Genomic DNA, 23,631 nt, shown 5'->3' with positions numbered 1-23,631 from the left:
TAATTCAACCGAAACAATCAGGCACCCTGCCCTTCCCAGCTCTTGGCTTCGGAGTTAGTTACTTCCTCGTTCCCCATGATACATGGCTCGAAGTCATGATCAGGGGGCTGATTACGGATTAGCTGTTCACAGGAGACTGCTTTTGCTGTCCGTTCACCGCCTTGAGCAGGGCCGACCATCTCCTGCAGGGGAACACCAACTGCGTTGCCATGGAGCAAACTTGAGACTCTTACATCAATTCCTTAAATCAGAACTCCTTGCCCAGACGAGTTGAGGTGACCGATGGGAGCTATTTTTCAGGTGGCAAAGAAAGGGATGGTATCTGAGAAGGATTCTGGGATCTGGAGACACATCATTTGCCAAGTTCCTAAGAAGTGTGGGCTTGCTTATCACTCCTGGATGCAAGACTTTGGGAATGGGAGTAGGCGTGGGAGTCATCTTCTCTCCAGAATATGTCATGCTAGGCTAAGGAGAATCAGGTCTTATTCTAGAGGAATCATCTGCCTGTGAAAAAAACAAAAAAGAAAAAACAAAACAACAATAAACCTGCACAACAACAACAACAAACCTGTATGTTTCTCTTTAACATACCATAACTTAAAGGGGGAAAGAAACCTCTCTCCCAAGAAGGTAGCATATTGGAAAAGAGAGAAAGAATGTTCTGTTTATGGAAGACATATATTTACTTGCTAAAGTATTTTCCTTAGCCCTGGGCAGAATAAAATATAGCACCTAGCAATGTGTTCTTATATTTCTGCTGTCTGAAAGGTTGCTTTACTTATTTTTTAATTTTTTTTTATTTGACAGGAGGCTGGGAAAGGAGGGAGCTATTCACCAATATTGCCTACAAAGAGGGGAGATGTTATTTTTGAGCAGTGAATATTTTTCACTCTGCTGAGAAATTACTGCAATTTGACACATGAAATCTAAGGCATGGATAAGTGTGAGCTTGAAAAATTGTCTTTTGGTGGCTTGATGATAACCAAAAAAAAGAAAGAAAAGAAAAAAAAAATCATGTCAATAATGCTCCAGGCATTTCCTATGGTTAGCAAGCACTACCCTGTGCCTCAGATGGCCATCTAGCAGTTTCTCTGCATTGTTAGAACAGGGGAAATAGGGCTCACTGCTGGAAATGACAGGGGTGGCCATGCTGCCCACTGGGCAAGGTGAATCATGATGGCTGCTTGTGGGAAAAGAACCATTTCAAATATTTTTAACTTTAAAGTGAATTACATATTCTGACATACTGAAGACTCTGCCTCCATAAAAGATGCCGAATTACTCAATTAGTGCTCTTTGTCTTTGCTCTGTATTAAGAGGCCTCCGTTTTGTAGGTCATTTTCGTCTCCTTTTGTCCAGTGCCATGTAAGGAGGCCAGGTTGTCAGCTGGACCTTGACGGGTGGGAAAGCAATAGGAGGTGGGAATTTTCCAGACACGGGCCTGCAAAGCCGACTGCACAATCCTGTGCCTAGAACAAGGTTCTCCTGACGGTGTTTACAGCAGCCTGCAAAGCTCTTTCCCCATGCTCGTGCTATGGCCTCAACTCCATGCCTGTTGGGGATGAGCAGAGAGGAAATGGTAAACTTCTCTCTTGTGCTGGATCTGGTTGTTAAGTGTTCCCATGCAAGAGTAAAAGCCAATTTTAGAACTTTGGAAAGGACTGCAGAGCCACAGACATGGTCAGAGCAGCTCAATTGTGGGGATGCTTTGTCTGGTTTTGTTTTTTTTTTTGGGGGGGGGATGTTTTGGTTTTGTTTTGTTTTTTGAAACAAAAAAAAATAGCCATCTCACAATTTAAGGAGACTGTATGGAAAATAAACAGACCATGTTCTGAATGACTCTCATATCTACAGTGGAGTCAGTTAGGAAATGCTGAAGCAAGAGAGCCAATAGGGTCGAAGGAGAGGTCATGGAAGCAGGTGAAGAAGGAGGCAGGCAGAACCACAGAACTGGAGAGCTTCTGTGTGGGCGTCAAAGCTCGGAGCACAGGTGCAGTGACTCTCACCTGCATCTCCACAGTGGAGGAGACTCTGCTGGCGAGTTGGGGATGCTGAGGCCCCTGATGGACAATCTCTGGCCTTGAAATCGAGGGATGAGCCACAGTAGGTGCCAAGGCTGGTGGGTGCGCTCATTTTTAAACCCTACTTTATTTGGGGTTCCTTAAAGCCTCCCCTTTCTAACCCCCCATCTCTAGGTAGAAGAGATAAGGTTAGTGGGGAGAGGGGGCGCAGACCCCTTTACTTCTCCCAGCTGTTTAGGGTCAATGGGTTCTTGGGGAGGAAGGTATACCAGTCTCCATCCCAGCAAGCAGTGTCCTCCAAGCCACGGCGCCACAGAGCGTCTCTCTCCATCTGTCTGCTCTAAACCAACCGCCACTCACCACACACCGCCCCCACACCTTCCCATTCTGGGCTTTCCTATTTATATCCCTCAGAGTCCTGGACCACGCCCCTCTCTGTGCTGCACGAGGCAGGCCATTACCACCTGGTAAAGACCACACTCCCCGCCAGACAATTATCAGCTGTGGGCAAACTAAAGCCCAGACTAAAATCCCAAAATTGGGATTAAAACAAAAACATCTTTACATAACGCAACTGAGTTTTCAAAGAAACAGAAACTCCCATGACACTGGTGCCAGAGCAGACAAGCTGACTAACCCCTAACTAACCCCAACGCTGATCCAAAAACATATCTGATGACTTCTTATCTACAGAACGATGGGAGCTGGGGCTGGAGACAGGGTTCTATGGTTAAGAGCACAGGCTGCTCTTAGGTCAGAGGTGTGGTTTTCAGCTCTCACACTGTGGTCCCCACCCTCTGTCACTCCAGTTCCAAGGCATCCGATGCCATCTTCTGTCCTCCTTAGAAACTGTATAGCACAGGGTGCATAGACATGCATGCAGGCAAAACACCCATACACCTAAAATAAGAAAACAAATCAATAACGTTTAAGCCATGGACGCAGCATCACCAAACAGTAGTTCTAGACAGATGCGAAGGAAACTGTGGTAACAGTAAGATCCTGTCAGTGGCTTCTCCATTCTAACCATAGCCCCAGGGGCTCCCGTCTCTGGGTATAGACATACATTCTCCCGCTCTCCCAGAACACAAATGAAGAATCTGAAGCATGAATTCCCTGGGAGAGAAGGAATGAAAATATCAGTGTTGCTCTTCAGGATTCTGGGAAAGCATTTCTGAGATCAGAATTAACTGGGAAGGTAAGAGGCTTCTGGAATGTTCCCCAGAGCCCACATCCCCAGGCCATGCCTACTGATGTAGTCCAAGCTGTGAGCCTGCTCTGATGTGCGAGGCGCAATCCCTGCCTTTGTCTTCTCCATGAGCCCTTCTTCCCAGCTGAGGCCCAGGATGTTCTCATCTAAAGCTGTGCTTCTGTTAGCTCAGGTTTGGAGCTTAGGTGATGGTGAGCGCCTCTGGCAAACAGAACCTCTGAGAGGACAGGCTTTCTGAGGAAGCTGCAGCTGACAGGTGATTGCCGACACACACACACACACACACACACACACACACACACACACACACAAACCACCTCCATCCCCGCCCCCGCCCCAGGCAACAGGCCTGCCCAGAACCCAATGCCCCTGCTTTTCTCTCCACCATTGTCTGTGCATCATGGCCCAGCCTCCCCAGGAAGCAGGGACAGAAACTGTCCTAACACACAGGACTCTATATGAACAGCCAGAAGACTTACCTGCTGGCTCAGGGCTTGTGGACTGTGTCCCTGCCCCTCAGATTCAAAGACCTGCCATCATGATATGAAAGTGACAGGAAGTGGAACCCGCTCAGCTCTAAAGAGGACTCTCTCTCTCTCTCTCTCTCTCTCTCTCTCTCTCCTCTCTCTCTCTGGAGGCTCAAGTGTGAGATAAATGCACTGGGGACCAGGAAGCCCCAGGGTGGCCAGAAAGCAGGAAGAGCCGGCACATCCACAAATTTGGAGTTCTGGCAACTGGGCTTGTGAGGGGCGCAGCTGGAGCGCATGATGGAAGGGCTCCCTTGCTTCAATTTCACCCTCGCTTGCTGCCAGGTGGCTAACCTTTCAAGGTCTCTGCCTAACCATCTGTGACTGCTTAGGCAACTCACCAAGCCGCTGATGGGCACCCAGTGCTTTAATACTGCCAAGGGCAGAGTTCCCAGCGCCAGTCAGGATGATTCACCACGTAGAGCTTAAGGGTGAAGCAGCAGTCACACAGCTGCTTTGACCTCGGCCTGGTTCGGATTTCAGTGCAAAAGGCTGAAGGGTTAGGGAGAGCAGAGGGCAGCCCTGGGCCAGGCCAGGCAGAGCTGGACACTCGCTGCATTGCTTCTTTCTCTCTGCATTCATTTGCTGATTAGCGTTCTGTCTGTTAAGGGTGGCCCAGAGGGTCAGCTTAATCAAAGTGGGGAACACCCCTCTTTAAATTGCAATCACAAGCATTATTTGTTTTTATATTAATCAATCACCATTGACTACCCTTACTATTTTTATACCATTTTGGTGAATGGAACAAACAAATTTTTTTCAAAGCCTTGCAGGGCCTTGCCCCATGCGACAAGGCGGCCATGTCCCTCAGGTTGTGAGGAAGGGAGGAAGGAGGGCTGGCTGTGTGGTGGGTATCAAAACTGAACAGGCATTTTCCGAATAAAGCAACACGTGACTTACGACTCCAAGCTAAAAGCTGGTGCTTTTTCGTAAGTGCGTCGGCAACAGGGCTCACTCAGCCTTGTCAGCACTGCATTTGGGATTTCTCGAGGAACGCTTCCTAGTAAAGTGTGGCCCTTCTGTCTACTGGGTGTGTGTGGTGTGCCACTGAGTTCAGTCCGGCCACAGGGCAGCTGTGTAGGCACTAGGGAGGCACCCACAGGTGCCCGGTTTCAACGTGTCACATTTTTCCTTAGCATGGCAGAAGGCAGATGTGGGTCACAGCTAGACTTAGGCCTGTGGTGCTCATTCACACCAGTAGGACATGCTGAAGAGGCGGAGACAGGAGTTTGAGGACAACGGCAGTGCCTTTTTGGCTGGAGAAATGGCTCCGTGGTTAAGAGCACCTGCTCCTCTTCCCGGGTTCCCAAGTTCAGTTCCTGGCATCCACTTTGGGTGGCTTACAATCACCTGTAACTCCAGCTCCAGGAAATCTGAGTCTTTTCTGTGGCCTCTTCAGGTACCTTTGCACATATACACATAGCTTTAAAAAATAAAAGAAAAAGCTTCACATTTTGAACAAAAGAAACAAGTCAGTCAGAGGAAGATTTAAACACCATCTAACCTAAGACGTCCTAAACAACACGGTGTGTGGAAGGGACTGGTGCCAAGGAAAATCACCTTTGCATGTAATCTACCATGTACCCTCCCATCTACTTGAAATCATTCCTAGATTATAATATCTAGCGGAATATAAATGTTATGTAAATGGTTGGTCTGGACAAGTTCAGTACTGACTTGTTGTTGTTGTTGTTTAGGACAATCTAACTACATAGCCCAGGTTGGCCTTGACCTCACTATCCTCCTGAATCAGGTTTTTTTTTTCTCCAAATATTTCTGACCATGGCTGTTTCCGTCTGAAGGCACAGAAACTGCAGGTAAGGAGGGCCAGCCATTTTGTTAGCATCTTCTTCTATGTTATTAGGAATCTACAAGACGTAGTGGGGAGAAGTGAACATTTTAATCTTAAACAGGGCTCTGAGCATCAGGAAGGTTTGCTTTTGGTGTTAAGCCTTGCCATCGTTCCTGTCATCAAGGGTGGGAATACTGACAGGGAAGAAGGCAGGCACATGTGCATGCAGACACGGCAGCTTTTCCAGGCTCTGACTACTTCCCTCTACTGCCTGCGGTTTCCTCCAGAAGCCCACTTCCCAGCCCCAGATCTCAGATCCTGCAGCTTCCTGAAGCCCAATATCAGATGTCTCTGTGTCTAATTCCACAGCCTGGGTAAAGTACTTATAAAACGTAGCCACTGCCACCAGAAACCAGAAACTCTGTGGATGAACCAAACTCAGCCTAAGGCTACATTTGCCTGGAAGGTTCTGCCTTGCCCTCAGCCCAGGCTTTGGACTGACCGAGACCCCAGTGAGGCCACCTTCATCTTTCTTTCTATGTTGAAATGGTATGTGTAAGTGTCCTTCTTACCACCTCTTGCAAATCAGTTTTCAGGGACCAATCTCAGGCCTAACGCCATGCTGACTGTTAGCAGATTCTCCCTGGTGAGTGGACCTGGAAATTCATAGGAATCAATCAGTGAGTCCATGAGCGAGAAGCCTGATTGTCATCAACCCATGTGGTTGCTAAGCTTTCTTCCAATTAGGAAAACGGATGATCCACTGACAATTGGACGAATGGTAGGATCAATAACAGCCTTGTGAAGTAACTTATTGCCTATCCATCCACACGCACCCAGCTATCCCAGTCATTTCAGCATCTAAGTCTCAGGTTCAGTTTGTTTAACTTTACAGATAAAAAAAGATTCTTCGGCTCTCAAATCCTGTTTGACTGTCAAAGCCCTTGCCTGATTCACAGCAGAGCAAAATACATTTCCTGCTTATTCCCAAAACGTGCTGTGTTTTACTGTTAAGCCCAGAGTAGAGCTTCCTGGAGCCAGCTAAGGATCTGAGGCTGACACCTGCATTCGTTTCTCGCTTCCCATTCGGAACAAAGCAAGGGAAATGGGCATGGGATAAATACACTTGCCATCCGAGTTAGCCCTACTTTAAAATGCCACAGTTCACAGAACAGCACTGTCTAAAGCCTCGGGAATCTAGCGCAGCTCCCATCACGGCCGCAAGCAATTCTGCCCTGATTGCTCTAACCTAGATGGCCGAGCATTTTGCTGTACAGGGAGAAACTAATGAGATGGAGAGCTCTCTGGGAGGGGAACCTGCTGGCCCTCTGCCTAATGCACCGTGCCTGGGACCTCTGAGAGCGGCACCTCCCGGATTGCCCACGTGCCTGGCTGCAGCAGGACATGCTTATGTGTCTGTCGGTGGCGATGGAGCGTAAGTGGGCTGTAAAATGGAACAGCAGGTGAAAGGAGACCCTGCAGGGCATCAGCTCGCCGGCTCCTCCTCTCAGCACACCAGATAGCAGCAGCATCCCTGGAAGAGCATTTATCTGCCTGGAGTGTACATCAGGAACCCAGCTGTGGAACAGAGCTAGGAAGGCCACAGCTGAGGACTCGGAGGCAGCGGCTTCAGGCTCATGTCGGAAGCTGAGAGCCGTTATGTTGTCCCAGTCATGTGAATCTTAGAGCAGCTGACCTGTGTTATCGCTGGCATTATCAAGATGAGTCCAGATGAGCAGAGCACCAGTGAACTGCTCTTCAGTAAACTTGGTCATTTAAGTTCAGAGGGGGAGACTAAAATAAATCAGAAGTCATTGCTGGTAGCATTTAGTCAGCTAAGTGGTGATCCAAGGAAAAAGGGAGAACAAGAGCTTAGAGCACTGTGAAAGTCTCCAGCAAAGACTAGGGGCTTCTATCTCATGGGCCCTGTCTGCTTCCTTGACGAAGGGTCCTACCGGTGACAAATGACTGAACCACAGCTGTGTTTGCCCTGTGCCTCATTTGGCATGTCTTCCCATCCAGCGGAGCTCTCTGTTGGAACATGGCAGGCTGGCAACATTGAATGGAGCAAACAGGATTTAAAAACCATATTCTCTCTGCTTTGATTGAGTCACCAGCCCTTTCCTGAGAAAGAGTCAGCAACACTCCCTGGCTCCATTCTAGTTACCGAATCCCACAGGACACAAAGTGAAAGGTTCTCCCAGCCCTGTCTCTCTCATGTTTCTGTCTGCTGGGCCATGAGACAAATAGAAATCTGGGGGCAAGCAGTTGTTGCCAGATTTGCTGCCGGTCCCATCTGGAGCACAGGGACTCTGTGAGAGAGGGTTCACTTGGCTTTACCAACTGTCTGTGTACCCAGCTTGCCTCTCTGGCCTCCACTGTGGGTACTAGGAAGACAGAGAAGCTTGCCTTTGGCAATTTGAACAAGAGAAGAATTACAGTCCTCTGTTTAAAGCGAGATATAAAATCAGTCAGCCCCAAACCACCCGCCAGCCACCCTGGGCTCTGCTGAGAAACTGAGGCACGGGCAGGCTTGTGTTGAGGCCGAAGCGGGTGGTTGAGGAAATCTCATCGCAAGCCCTGTCGAGGACAGCCACAGAGAGCAGTTGCGCAGCTTCCCACCTCAGCACCAGGCTCATGCCAGCTGCTGACAGAGACTCTAGGGAGTTCTGCTCTACCACAGCCTTTTCAGTCCTTGAGGTACCAGAATTCTGCCCAGTTCAGGAATTCTACTTCCTTCGTGAGCAGTGCTTTGATCTCTGCACTGGCTTCAGCCATGTGAGTCCAAAGCCAGCCTGGGCCAGGGACTCACAACAAGTAAAAATCATTCTTCCCGTGGGACTCCTAACAGCGGGAACAGGGGCCATCTCTGACTCTTTTGCTGGCTTTTGGGACCCTTTTCCTCATACTGGGCTGCCTCCACCAACCTTGATATAAGGGGAGGTGCCTAGTCTTACTGCAACTTGATGTGCCATGGCTGGTCGATATCCATGGGAGGTCTGCCATTTCTTGAGTAGAAATAGAGGAGTGGATGAGGATGGGGCAGAGGCAGTGTGGGGAGGGACTGGGAGGAGAGGAAACTGTGTTTAGGATGTAATAGGAATGGGAATCGGAATGGGAATGGGAATGGGAATAAAATCACTCCTGCCCAGGCTCTCCTGGAGGCTCCTGCATGCTTCATTCCCCTTCTGATTGAAGCTAAGAGGGGTTTTCCAGAGGATTCCCATGCACAGTACTTCTTAGCTGGAAGATGGAGATCATTACTAAAGCATTGGAAATATGATTATTGGAACTGTACATGGTTGTTGAGTGTGCTCTTGGCACAAAGTACTTACTGGGACTCAGCCGGCTGCCTCTCTGGTGCCGTCAAGGGCCTGTGATCAGCATGGACACATGATGACATCAGTAGGACAACAGTAGGGAGGGCGTGGTGCTTAATCTTGCTTGTCAGCTTGATGGAATTGACAATAACCTTGAAGAGAGATCTCTGGGCCAGGCTGAGAGGGCTAGGCGAGGTAGGAATACTGAATATGGGCAGCCCTTTCACATAGACTGTGGTCCTGGACCAAACAGCAATGAGAGAGCAAACTGAGCACAAGCAGTCATCGCCCCGTGCTCTCTGGCTGCTGATGCAATTTGACGTGAAGCTATCTCAAGCTCTTGGAGCTATGCCCGCCCCACTACGATGTCCCTTGGAATTATGAGCCACGATAAATTATTTCTTCCTGAAGTTTTTGTTGTCAGATGTTTTGGCTTTGTTTTGTTTTTTCATAGCAACAAAACAAGTAACTAATTAATATAGAAGAGAATCTGGGTAGCCAGATCAAAGGTAGTAAAAACCCTGCTTAGGGAACGGGGGTGGGGAGTGCATCTCATAGAGGGTGTCCTCTATCTCCTGGTGCCTGGAAAATGCCTGAATTGTTGCGTCTGCTGCAAGACACTGTCCATGAAGCAACAAGACGAATCACAAAATTCTTTCACAGAAAATAAAATGCTGTTAGCTTCAGTTCTCAGGTGAACCCACAGAAACAAAAGAATAAATGTTTGTTGGATGAATTAATAACTCTCCAAGCCTTTGTTCCTACATCCAACAAGAAACTGCCCTCAATACTGGCTTTGCCTCCTGAACCACAAATGAATTGATGTAAGAAGCAGAAGTGCCTTTATGCCTAGCCACGTGAGCCTGCTTCCTACACCATCCACACAGAAGAGCTGATGGTGAAATGCAGGTGGGTTTTGTGAGCCAGTGGTAAGCTGCTGATGCTTTGTAACCAACCGAAAACGGTTAGGCCATCCTCACACACTTGGCTTCATAGACATCTGGTTCTCTGTCACCTTCTGTATTCCAGTTTACCCCATATCTCTGGACTGCTTCTCCCTTGAAGCCCAGCCCTATCTCTCCACCTAGACAGTGAGGCAAGTTTCCCATGTTCCTTAGGAGGCTCAAGGGAGGAAATACGAGTCAAGTATAAGATGCAATGGCCAGGGCAGGAGGAAGTCTCACTAAGCGGACTCCTGTTTGTTTGTGTCTAGGCAGAGACACACCCTTTGCCAACATCTAAGGAAGATTGATTTAGAATGGTTGTTAAAAACATCTTTCTCCCCGAAACAAAGATGCTTACTATTCTAGCAGAGGCAATCTCAGTCTTCCCATGGCTATTTGAAGCACAGAGATCATTCCATACCCGGGGCTGTCAGCTTGGGATTCCAGAAAGTAAAACTCAAGTATACACTGAGTCATGCCACTTTGAAGTCCCGTGAGACTTGGTCACTTCAGAGAGCAGCCTGGACGGTCATCAGAAAAATCCTACAATGTGCTCTTTTATTTAAAAAAAAGAAAATGACCCATTCTCTGCTCGGCTGATGTCATCTTCAGACTTGTAGGCCCATCGCTCTCCCCTCTGGCTTCAGTGAAACTCCCTGGAAAGTAAAACATCACAGCTATTGTTGGTACTGCTAGTTGATCGAAACTGGGAACTTATTTTCTCACGGCCCTTAGAGGAACATAGCCATGTTTCTTCTTGAAATTGTGTGTTTTGGTCTATTCTAATATTCCAGGAAGACATCTGTTAATCAGTTTCCACTAAAATTCATCTTTTTGGCCATCCTGATTCACAGTAGTCAAGGTATGGAATCAATCCAAGTGTCCATCAGTGGATGAATGGATACATAAGAGTGATGGAATACTATACATCTTTTATAAAGATAAAAGTCTGACATTTGCAACAAAATGGCTGGAATTGACATACATTATGCTAAGGGAAACAAATAACTGAGATTTGGAAAGATACATACTATATATTCTCGCCGATAGGTGGAATCTAAAAAGGTTAAGAAATGTCTTTGTGAGCTGCTGCAATGGATGCTGACCACAGGGGATGATAACGTCTTGGGTGCTTAAAAAATCACTGAAATGTTAAGCATGCCTACCACAACAACACAATGAATTGGTGAAGTAACTGATTCGATAGCTCTCTGGATTGAACCTTCCTAATTCTGAAGGCTACATGGTTCTCCATGGTAAATTCGGAAATCGGTCTCTGTTCTAAAAGAAAGCATTTTCGCACTATGCATTTGTTCAAACGGGGCCTCGTGGGTCTACGTCAGTAATGGGATGAAGAAGAGAGGTACTTCTCGAGGACTTTTCTAGAAGGGCAGCAAGAATGAGCTGAAAATCTCTAGGACACTTATTTTGAAGATGAAACCATGGACTGAATTGTTCCCTACAGTATACAACAGTGGTGTCAGGTTGCCATTTTTCTTCGCCCTGAGGCCCTCCTCTGCTCTTCTGTCTTCCCCATAGCCACCCTGCTTCTCAGTGGTAAGGGAAACCCGACAGCCCTTTGCACTCAGGAGTACGTTTTCCTCTAGAGTCATCAGAAGGCTTGATTCGTTAAATGAATTGGAGACTGGGAGCTGCGCCATTACACCTTCAAATCTGTGACTCGTCAGTGAAGGGTGGCCTCTTCAGCTTCCCTGTCATCATTTGAAAAGCCAGGTTGAGTCCATGGGTGGCAGAAGCCACAGAGGCAGAGAAAAATAGCAAAGGGTCCAGGAGAAACATGTATTTTTCTAGTTAACTTCCTAGAGGGTAGAACTTGGGAACACTGATGGATTGAAATAGGTGAACGGTGAACCTAGACAGTGAGTTCACTGATGAGGGACATTGCCACGGCTAGCATAGCCAAAGGACTCCTCCACTTCCCCTCAGGTGGCACCCAGTGGAGACAGCGTGCTGCAACCCACCATACCAGCTGGCCCAGGGCGTGATCCCAGCTCCCACATCAAGGCAAGGCCTTTAAGCTTCACTTTATTTTTCACCTGTCCTGGTGTCTTTGTGCCATTTACTGAAGTCACTCTACCCCACCTACTTCGGTTGCCATCTCATTGTTGACGATGGTCACAATTACCTGAGAGGGGAGCCAAGGTAATCCCCAGCCTTCCCTGGCGAACCCACAGGTCGTTCTCTAACGTGCACTGGTGATCAAGAGCAAACACTGGTGGTCCATTCTCGTGGAGAAGGTAGATGGGGTTGTATATCGATGGAGCTCAGCAAGGAGAACGTTACTGTGGCCTCTTTTGATTTGCCATAGTATTTGACTGTGTTTCTAACTCTTATGATTTTATGATTTTTTTTTTTTTTTTAGAGTTGCTGGGCATCTTGGATATCTGTGTGCACAGTTTAAGGCTTACAAAGGCTGATGCAATGATGATATCATCTCAATGTTTTACCCTTTCATAACACGTTCCAGGAGGAAGTTGAGAAAAGTCTTTAAAACTACAACCTAATCCTTGTGAATGAGATTAAATTAAGTCTGGGAACAGGCACAATAATCTCTGATTTATAAATGAGGAGTTCTGACGTCAAGGGAATAAACAGCAAGCAGCATCCCCTTGCACAGTCATGCCAAGCTTCTGATAGCCAGACGCCGAGTGCAGACTCACAGGCGTACCCAGTACACACTGGGGGGAAGAGATGGCAGCTCCAGACTTGACTGCACAAAGACGACAGATTTGTCCATTTCCCCCAAAGTTCACTGCAGCTCTTTTTAATCAGCCTCCACCGTTCTGGCAAAATCCCTATGAAAATAAGTGAAAAGCAGGAGAGTCTAGGGTTTGGGGCTCGGAAATTCACAGTCCTCGGTCTGAAGGAGCCTGTGTGGCACACGCATCGTGGTTGGGAGCGCGTGACAGTAAGGAGGCCACGATGGCAGTCCCTCCCTCTCTTTCACAGCAGGCATTGCTCTACCATCCCCATCCCTTACAGCTTCTTTTTTTTTTTTATTTTTAACTCCTTTTTATTTAATTCAAAGGAAATTTATTTTGATAAATATGTAAGGGTTTTTTATTGTTTATTATTATTAGTTACATTTTATTAACTCTTTATCCCAGCTGTATCCCACTCTCTTATTCCCTCCTAATCCTACCCTTCTTCCCTCGGCTTCTCCCTGCCCCTTTCCAAGTTCACAGATTCACGTACAGCTTTTTTTTTTTAATTTTATTTTTTTCTTATCAGTTACATTTTATTAACTCTGTATCCCAGCTGTGTCCCGATCCCTCATTCCCTCCCAGTCCCTCCCTCCCTTCCCCTCATCTCCACTGTGCCCCTTTCCAAGTCCACTGATAGGGGGGACCTCCTCCCCATTCATCTGATCCTGTTTCACTTACAGCTTCTTATTCCCTCTTTTATGGCCCCTTTTGCCATGTCCACGTCTCTACAGATGTTCCAATTTAAGCAACCAGAACTTCAAAACCGTCATCCACATGCAAGAGCATACAGTATTTGACTCTCTGGGCCTGGGTCACTTCTTTCAGTATTTTTTTTTTTCAGTTCCATCTGTTTTCCTGAAATTTTCATGGTTTCCTTTTTCTTTACAGCTGAATATTCCGTTGCATATATGGTGGTTATCCGTTACCCATAAGCTGATAGACGCATAGGCTGATCCCCTTTCCTAGCTGTTGTGACAAGAGCAGCAAGAGGTGTGAAGACACAAGTGTCTCTGTAGTAGTAAGACACAGCCCTTCGTGAACGTGCTCATAGCTGGGTCAAATGGTACCTTATTTCTAGTTTTGTTTTTTTGTTTAGAAACTTCTAGAGTGATTTCAAAGTAGTTACACTAGTTCACACTCCCAGCACCGGTATGTAGGAACCCCCTTCCTCCACGTTCACACCAGCATTCCTACTCTTGTTCTCCAAGTCCTGAAAACCAACACTGTGATTCCCACGGACATGGCTACCTAGGGACTGTCGAGCAGGTAATGAATACAAGGCAGATAGCCTGGCCGGGGCATCATTTACAGCCTGGGCGGGCCAGACGGGGGACACAAAGGAAGAGATTTAATCATGATAGTCACCATGTTGAACAATTTAAAGTTTATAATTTGTTTCTGAAATGTTCCATTTCGGATTTTCAGACATGGTTGCATATACCAAAGCAATGCCTCAGATAAAGATGCTTACTGCAGTCAGTAACTTCTACTCAAAAAAATACCATAAAATGCTGAAAAAGTACTCCCCCAAATAGTAAATCTGTGAGGTAATCATACCCCGTATGACCATATGAAATACGTGTACATAGTTCAAAACACCATGTTATATACGATAGACAGTTTTTATTCAGCAATCAAAAAATAAAAATACTGACCTTTAAAAGTCCACCAAACATAATGATTACAGATGACTTCCTCACGTGTCTGCTCTGCCTCAAACCCAACCCAGAAGATTGTCTCTCGTCGTTAGAAATTGCTGCTGTGGAATCATGTTTGCCTGTTAACAGCCCTGGCCACGAGACCCCGGCTGCTCCACGCTCTCTAGCAGTGAGCTGTGAGCCGTGGCCCTGAGTATTTTACCCCGTACCTGAGACCCAGGAGCCTGAGGAGGTTGACAGGGCTTTGCAGTGTATTCGCTCCACGCACCGGACCACAGCAGCTGGGGAGAGGATTCTGTGGCCCTAATGTGTGTGTGTTCCACAGCTCCGGTTCAGTAGTGGAAACAGCAGAATCTCGCCTTGATGTAGGTTTGCCTATGGTTCTGCTAGGCGAAGTGAGAACACAGAGGGTCTCCTGCAAGCCAGAGCCCAAAGAAATAAGGACGAGTCAGGCTCTCTAGGGCAGTAGATGGCTCTGCATCAGGATCCATGGGGGTTGAGGGGCTCTAAAATGCCTGTGGTGGCCTCACTCTAGAACAGCTGATTTCATTAGGCTGAGGTGGAGCCGGGCCTGGCTGGCTGCTAGGCCTCCCCAGGTGACTGTCACAGGCAGTCAGGGCTGAGCACAGCTCAAAGCCACTCTGCTCAAGTGTGGTGCCCCACCCCCACCCCCACCCTCACGGCAGCATCCCTGGGTGTTCCGTTAAAATGTGCTTTCCTGTGCCCACCCACCTCAGACTGCTCACTCAGAACCCTTTTACACTTCCAGAGGGCATCTCTGGAAGACTCCACCACACCCTAAGGTTTGAGACCATCAGGCCCAAAGAAATTGTGAAGTGTGAGGAAGGGATTGGCGCTGGGCCTTGGGGGTGGGAGGCTAGAAGTAAGGGTGCTGAGGAGACAGCTGGCTGGAATCCACCCACTAGATTCGGAGTCTGGGGAACTGTGCGGAACACAGGGCTGCCTCGGGGCGGGGTGGAGCTTGCAAAGGCAAAGAGGACAGGAGGCTAGGACACAAGCTTTCCGAGATGTGTAGGAGTCGGGGCGAGGAAGGGCAAGGATATGGATGCTCTGCTCTGAGCAGGGGTTGTGGAAGTGAGGCAGGGGTGTTTGATCAGAAACAGGTTTGGGTTGCCGGCTTTGTCTTGTTGTCCCTGGGGCCCTGCGTGCTCATCCCGGAGAGACTTACAGAGAAAAGGAAATACTCCCTTGGGGACGCTCTTTGCATTTCAGGTGTCTTGTTTACTTTTCTTGCTGCACAAAATATCTGACAAAAGCCAAGGAAGCGAAGAGGGTTTATCTGAGGCAACCGGTCACATGGCATCCACAGTAAGGAAACAGAGAATGAAGAGCGCTCAGCTCTGTTTCCTTTACATTCGGTCTGGGACTCCAGCCCACGGCAGGGTACTGCCAACGTTTGGGGCGGGACTCCCACCTCAATTAACCCAGTGGAGAAACTCCATCACAGGCATGCCTGGAGGCTTGTCTCTTCAGTGATTCCAGATCCCGGAAATCTGGCAGTCAGTCCTACCTCTGTCTCAAATGGTACCCAGCAGGTAGGGTGATCTGTGGAGGAAGAGGCTGAGGCCCTGAGTTTGCTGCTGAGCGAAGGTTCCAGAGGAAGCAAGAGCCACAGAGGGTGGAGCGTAGCCTTAATGAAGGGGCCACACCCCAGCTCCTCTCAGTGAAGGAAGCCCTTGGAGAGTTAACCTCCGTGAGGCCTAGTTTCTTTGCTGGGACATGGCTGTGGGCCTGACGGACTACCAAATTCAGCCCGTTCGTGCGCTCATGAGGTTGGAGCCTGGAGCGCTTAGCCAGCACTGTCCTCAGTTGCCGGCTGCTGCTAGTCTGTTCTCCAGGCCTTCCTCCCTTTCCCAACCTTTTTATTTAATGTCTTGTGTGATGCTGGACAAAAATGGATGATTGATTACTACGGCACTCGAATCTTCACCAGTAATAAACAGGGCGGTGTCTGCAGAGTAGTGGTTAGGTTGAACAAAGTACCATAAAGGCTCATCACTCGGTAGAGCCTGGCTACTGCCTCCATCTCTGCACCACAGGCCTGATTCAGCGTTTGGTCCTGGTGTTCATCACGGAAAGAGAAACACGAGTCCATTTGCTGGACTAAGACCTTCTTATTGAAATCTCTTTGTCCGTCCCTCATGGCCCCAGCCGCTAACACATGCCTTTGGAAGGGTCCATGGTGCTGTAGGACAGTTTGTCAACTGATGCCTCAAGACCTCCTTGGAGACTGGTGACAGTGTGGCTTCTGCCACAGTGCTTCGCCTTGCTCACTCACTAACCACCTTTTTGGACATTATACCCACCGGTGAGAGGTTCTCCGCCAAGTCACTGTTCTGCAGCTCACAACAACGAATCTGTGAAATACAGTCGCTTTGTGGGACAGCAACGGGCTCCCAGAAGAGGTGCCAAGGCAGGTGGTGATGAAGGTGGGTGTGGGCCTCGCAAGACTTCTTCCACAGCACCTGGAGTCATGGGTGAAAACCTGCGGCGCTTCCCATCTGGAAGCTCCCAGAAGCTTCCCCACCCCTCTCTCCTGACTCTACCAGGGTTCTTCCCCAGGGGTGAGTGAGGGTGTGCTAGACCACCTTGTCTGAGGGGAGTGAATGCTATCTTCGTAGGGGACAGCTCAGCAGGTGAACTCGCAGGTGTCACTCCGATGTGACTATTGCGCCGTGTGTAGTAAGTTGTCTGGAAAATCCCTGCTCTCCCTGCCTCACCTCTGTCCTCACGCCTTGGTTAGGGTTTCAACACCATGACCAAAGCAGCTTCGGGAAGACGGGGTTTATTTCAGCTTTCAATTAGAGTCTGTCCTGGAGGGAAGTCAAGGTAGGAACTGGAGGCAAGAGCTGATGCAGAGGCCATGGAGGGGTGCTATTTACTGGATTGCTCCTCATGGCTTGCTAGGTCTGCTTTATTACAGCACCAGGACCAGCTAAGGCATGGTACAGCCCATCGTAAGCTGAGCCCCTTACCCATCAATGATCAATCAAGAAAACGCCCCCACAGATTTGCCTACAGGCCAAGCTGAAGGAAGTGTTCTTTTCAGTTGAGGTTTCCTCTTTTCAGGTGACTCCAGCTTGTGTCCACTTGACAAAACAAAGGAAAATAAAATAAAAACAAAAAACAAAACAAACAAACAAAAACACGAGGCAGCAGGCCCTGAAATGTTGAATCAAGGGCGTTTCAGTTGAACTGGATATAAGGAACTGTTAATTGCACTGTAATAGTAAAAATAAAAATCCTATTTTGAAAATTATGATGAGAGTGTCTGACGGAGAATTTATGGAACAAAAAATGCTTCGAAGTTGTAAATACAGTTTATTTTCCCCATTTATGTATTCTTTGTGGAAGAAAAATAAATGATGCCGCCCAGAGCGACTATGTAACGACTATGTAACGACTATGTCTACAGATGTCTTTCAGGTGGTGTTGGTATAGTATTTGCTAACACACTAAAGTCGCCTCGTAACAAACGGAAGCACATTCTTTAATTGTACAACCGTCCCCAAGCATGGAACCAGGATGGGGCATCATTCCTACCAGTAGCCACACATGAATCTCCTGCGGGGGATTCCAGTCCCTGGCAGGGATGGGCTCTAAGCACCTTTGCTGTGGTCACAGTGCCATCTTGTGATACTGTGCAGTATAAGGAAGCAAAGGGCCCCGAGCCTTTCTCAGAAGCCTCGCTGGCAGTCAGTGAAATCCACGTCCCCTGTACAAGTGTGTCTAGGGCTCTCCTGCAGAACAAGAGAAGAGGACAGTTTTAAGAACTGACAAGAGTCTTCAACTCTCGGGAATCTCTCCGGCTTAAGGAGAGACATGTTCATCCACCTGGAGTTCTATAGAACCAGCTTAGCAGCCAGGAGAAAAAGCCATCTAGCCTTCTCTGTGTGATAAGAAAACAGTAGCACTAGACATAAGACCTTTCCGACTTGTCAGCCGCATTCAGGACCGGAAGCCTGGTTTCCTTTGGGAACAGAAATCTCAGAAGAATGTGTCAGAACGAGCCCTGCTTTAATGTTTCTGTCAAACAGCGTAGGTCAATGTCAGTGCTCTCGAATGCAATATTTATAAGCCTCCCAACTGCCTGGCATTCTCTTGTTTTCAGAAAGACATACACAGCACTGTCTGAGGACACACGCTGCGGCCTTTAGATTTGATATGCTCTGGCTTGAATGACAGCTGAGTTTGTTAATTATGACTTCTGTGTACCTTGGAGAAAATCTAATAAAAAGCTTTATTGATCCACTTAAAAAGAAGCTGCACGGTAACGTCTTGAAACACCGAATGAGCTTGAGGCTGCTGGCAGAGAATATGAAGAACTTTAGATGCACAATAGCTCTACAGCTAGATTTTATCAAGTGATTACCTTGATAAAAATAAGTACACGGAAACAAAACTAGCCCCATCTGTTAGAGAGAACTTGGGTCGCCAGGCTGTCTTTGAAGAGGTTTTATGTCAGTGACCTTACTTCAGTGGCACACCCATGATGCTCTCTTCTCTGTTGTAAGTGTTTATTATGATTTCTATTCACCAGCAACATGTGTTGATTAGAGTTGGAATAGTACACAAGCTGAAAAAGATTAATCACTCCTAGCCCTGGCAGCAGCTCACAAACTGTTTCCAAGTGTTTGCTTGTTTGTTTGGCTTTGTGTTTAGTGGGGGCGTTTGGTTTGATTTGGTTTGTTTCTTCTGAAGATCAGTTCCTCTTCCCTCTCCTCCCTCCTAGACTTTGTTTTTCTCCGTCACATGTAAACTACTTTGAGCCCATATACATTATTTTCCATATAATACGTATGTCTATATTAATATTCAATAAAATTCCAGAGGCCAGTTGTGCATGAGTTTGAAGTTTGCACGTGACTCCAGGTGCTGTACTGGCCTCCTGTACCATCCTGACCCAGAAGGTAACTTGCTCTCAGCCCATCTTTTCTGCGCCACGTGCCTGCTAGTGTGGACGAGCAGCTGCCTAGGTTATCAGATAAGATATCACAGTCTCACAGCGCTGAGTTTTAACTGGCTCCCTTTCCCCGCTAATGGTCTCAAAGCACAAGAGTAACTTTAATGAGCCAATGAGAAACTACAAAGTATGAAAGATGAAAATAAATATAAGTTAAGGGAGACGGCAGCTCAATGTAACTTTTCTTGTAGTAAACTGTCATTACTGTTTGATGTTGCTGTTAGTGGGTTCTGTTACTTGGGTCTAGATTGTCCCATAAAGGCTTGGTGATGGTTTGGTCCCCAGCCCTTAGCACTACTGGGAAGGGGAGATTAGTGGAAGGTGGAAGGGAGTTGGCTGAAACTCTAGCCCCTCTTTTTCCTGAAACAAACGTGTCCTTTTTGCAAGTTGATTGACTTTTGTATCTTGATATAGTAATGCAAAGCTGACTGACAGTTCATGGTTTCAGGTCTCTACTACCAAACCTAAAACGTATCCTCCATGGGCAAAGGGGATTGCTATCATAGGTCAAATGTATAGCAGGTCTTGATAGCAGACATCACCTTCCTTCCCACTGACATTATAACATGGCATCTCACCAAAATCTCTGTAGGCATCACTTTAACACCACACACTTTGAACATAGACAAAGCATATGCAGGTGTATGTGTACATTTACATCGCTATTAAAATTATCCCCGAAAGAAGGGGGAACTAAGATGTGTCTTCCTTGCCATTGTCAGTGCCGCTGCAGTGCCAGCCTTTGGAGGGAAATCTGCCTAGGTGTCACATTGTTGCCCTGTGGCGTGGTCTCAGAGGCAAAGCAACTGCCCTCCGCTTGCTTGCCTTGAGGAGGTTCCATCCAGCTGTGCGCAGTGAGCAAGCCAACCCCCTGCCTGGACACCTGGAATGTCGTATTCCGAGCGTGAATTCCCAAACTTCTGCTGACACTTACCCGTGCAGCCCAAATCGGGTAAGCACAGGGAGAGCCTCCCTCCCTATCGCTCCCACAGGCCGGCCAGGTTTCCCCTGGTCTCTCCAGCCCAAGCCAGATCCGTCCTTCCACACCTCTCTGCACTGGGCCTTGTAGGTTTTGATAACAGGCATCGTTTTAGTCCCCACTAACATTATAATATGGTCTCTCACCAAATTCTTTGTAGATATCGCTTTAACACCACAGATTTTGAACATAGACAGAAGTATGTACAGAGACCTGCAGGTTAACAAAACAGCGTGTATTTTTCTTTCTTTATCCAGTGCTGGGTATGGAACCCCTGACTCACATGCTAGGCACAAAGCTCTCTGCTGAGCCATGCCTCCAGACCTACTGATCACTCTTTACTTCGATGTATTTTTTTTTCTCCAATTGTCTGACTTCTCCCATCCTTTAGCTTGGGGCCTGCCAGGCGATGGGTAACCATCTCAGAGTCTGGCTTCACGGGACCTGATTCGTTTCTTTAGGTTAAAATGGAATGCTGTTTCATTTTGAAATGTGAGTGCTTGGGGCTGGCAAGATGGCTCCATGGTTAAGAACACTGGCTGTTCTCCCAGAGAATCAGGTTCTGCTCCCTGAACCCACATGTCAGCATACTACTGTCTGTAATTCCTATTCCAGGGAACCCAACACCCTCTTCTGGAAGTGCACAAACATGTGTAGGCAAAACAGCCACATACATTAAAAAATATATATAATATTTTAATATTTAAAATATATATTTATATTTAATATATAAAAAGAGATGTGAGTGCTCTAAAGAAGAGCATTCACCAAATTGTTATGAATTGTAATTATTCTTATATGAACTAATGCACTCCTTGCCCTCTCTTCTTCCCCTTTCTCCCACTTTCCCTCTTTTTTTCTTATTTCTTTCCTTTTCCATACAGTTACATACACACACACATACACACATGCATATATACATACACACATACACATACATACAAACATACATACATACATACATATACATACATGCGCACATACATACATGCATGCATGAACACACATACAAAAATAAATATACATGTACACACACACTTTCTCTACCCCAGTTCTAACTCCTTAAAAGCAGCGACTTTGTTAGCTCTTCCTTCTGCTTTGCCACCATATTTCTAAGCTAAATGCATCCTTTGGTTTCCACTGGGGTTTGCTCTAGGAGCCCCTGTGAATACTGAAAGCTACAGAACCAAAAACTTTATATTCAATGCCCAGGATCTGCATATGCATGCATTAAAGTCGTCTCTAGGTGACTTGCACTGCCTGATACAATGTAAATATACCATGAGAACCCTTGTGGCGTTGTATTGTTTAGGGAATATTAAGAAATCAAGTCTGTGCGTGTTCGGTACAGAAGCAATGTTTCCCAGGTAAGCTCAGTCCTCAGGGGAGTCATCAGAGTGAACTTGCCGGTGTGGAGGGCCGCCCGCTGGCTTTCTTGGTTTCTGCCCTGCTTCTAGATAGTCTATCTTCTAGAAGGCAGGGGTGTGCGTCTCTTTATCTTCCTACCCTAGTCTGCATAAAGGCGTGCACACAGGATTTACACAGTTGCAATTCTATTAGTCACAGACGAACCATATAGTAGAACAGTTAAATCACTCTTCTTGTAAACTTTTTTGAGGGAGGGTCTTACTCTGTATCCTAAGATAGCCTGGAATTCATCATGTACCCAGGCTGGCCTTGAACTCATGGTCCTCTTGTCTCAGCCTCTGGAGTACTTGGATTACGGGTGTATACCATCACCATGCCTGGATAACGAAGCTCTTTTGCTTGGTTGTCTTTATAGTAGTTCCTAACTTATCCTCAATCATCTGCCATTTCTATTCCCCAGTCTGTTCAAATGCCTCAGCGCAATCAATTTAGACTTGTTTCCATAGTCCTCCTTATTGTACCCAAGCCCTCTCCCAACCTGGTACCCTCCTCACATCGTATGTCTCTCCCTGGTTCTCTTCGTGTTCCATCCTCTGATTTGGTGAAGAGACATTCTAGTAGCCTCATTAGAAAGAGTGTCTGGACAGCAAAACCTGAGCCTTACCCACGTTCAATCCCTTTGTCAATAACACCACTGGGATCCCACAGTTCCACACACTCCTCATCACTCCCAAAGTCCCTGTCTCCAAGTACCGTTAACAAATGAATACAGGGATTACGTTCCCCATGCCTGACATGTGTAGCAGCCACCCGTGCAGATTTTTGGTGAATGAGCAGAGTGGGGCAAGGCCGAAGAGAGGCGGCTGAAGTGGCTCAGCACTGGTCTGGCCGTGGTAGAGATGGCTGTCTTAAAGAGAAATGGGTGAACTCAAGACATGCTTTAGGAGATCCACTGAATCTCCTTAGTGATGGGTTTGATGGAAGTAAGGACTGGCATCTGAGTCCTGGCTTGACTTAAGAGTAAGTGGGGAGATCATGTGCCTTCCTGGAGGGGAAAGAACTTATCTGGGGTTGGGGGTGGTGGAGTCAAGACTTTCAGTTTGCAGCTTTCAGATTAACATAATTGAAGATGGCTGAAGAGGCCAAGTGGAAACAGCATGAACCGCTGAGTCTCAGATCTCACCTCTGTGAAACAGACTGGCTAAAGTAATCTCAGTGCAAGACACACGCACATGCACACTCACACACATGCATTCACACTTGCACTCACACAATACACACACACACACACACACACACGCACACATGCACGCACGCACCCACACACAAACACCTAGCCTGCCTGCCGACATCTTGGTCTAGGTGTGTGTTTACAGATCTCGTAGAGACAGCTGGATAGTAATACTTCGAGTCAAGGGAACGCTGAGGGAGCAAGCGTTGCTCCTCGGGGAGCAAGCATGAGAAGGTAGTTGCAGCCTGCCTGCGCCTTGAAGGACATGGCTTTGCGTGTCCACGGAGAGAAGAAAGACCCTGACCTGCTCTGGGTCCTTTCGAAGGAAAGCGGGGAGCGGAGAGAAAACCTGGACCGGTCAAACTGGCTCAAGCTTGCCCCCTGGTGGTCGAGTGTGTCTGTCTGGAACAAAGACAGCAGCAAGTATTCAGGAATAAAGTACACGTCTTTAAAAACCCAGTCACACGTGGTGGCCCACGCCTTAAAGCCTAACTCCCAGGAGGCAAAAGCAGGAAGATCTCTGTGATTCTGAGGCCAGCCAGGGCTGCACAGCGAGATCGTCTTGGAGATAAAATAAAAGGAGTTTAGAAACCGCTGGAAACTTAAGATGTGATTTCCCCTGGACAGGTGATTCCACCGTGTGACGGGTTCCTGACACATATGGAAGCAGTCAGTGATAGCTGTAGGTGGAGCTGGTGAAAGAGGAAGTCCCCTGCCTCCGTAATTTTTCAGGAGGCTCCGAATGTGAGCTCCCCAGTCTGCCCACGTGTGCCGAAAGCACAGCGTAGATCAGAGCAGTGAACCCAAACAGCCGTGCGAGCTGGCCAAATTAAGTCATTCATACAAGAAGCAATTTGCTGTCACTTTTTAT

At 47.4% G+C, this 23,631-nt stretch overlaps 1 protein-coding gene across 1 annotated transcript in view; it reads left to right on the top strand.

Annotated features, from left to right (window-relative positions):
- Window positions 1-209: 209 nt before the first annotated feature.
- The window catches only part of LOC129679188 (protein THEMIS3-like), a 41,510-nt gene continuing 18,088 nt past the window's right edge, over window positions 210-23,631 (top strand). Inside the window, 3 exon segments of the mRNA XM_055610121.1 lie at window positions 210-275; window positions 1,855-2,037; window positions 6,828-6,985. Of these exon segments, the coding sequence (XP_055466096.1) occupies window positions 210-275; window positions 1,855-2,037; window positions 6,828-6,985 (407 nt within the window).

The sequence above is a fragment of the Psammomys obesus genome, unplaced genomic scaffold, assembly GCF_907164565.1.
Source record: "Psammomys obesus unplaced genomic scaffold, mPsaObe1.curated_primary_1811, whole genome shotgun sequence".
Lineage (NCBI taxonomy): Eukaryota > Metazoa > Chordata > Mammalia > Rodentia > Muridae > Psammomys > Psammomys obesus.
This window is presented reverse-complemented; position numbering and strand designations above follow the sequence as displayed.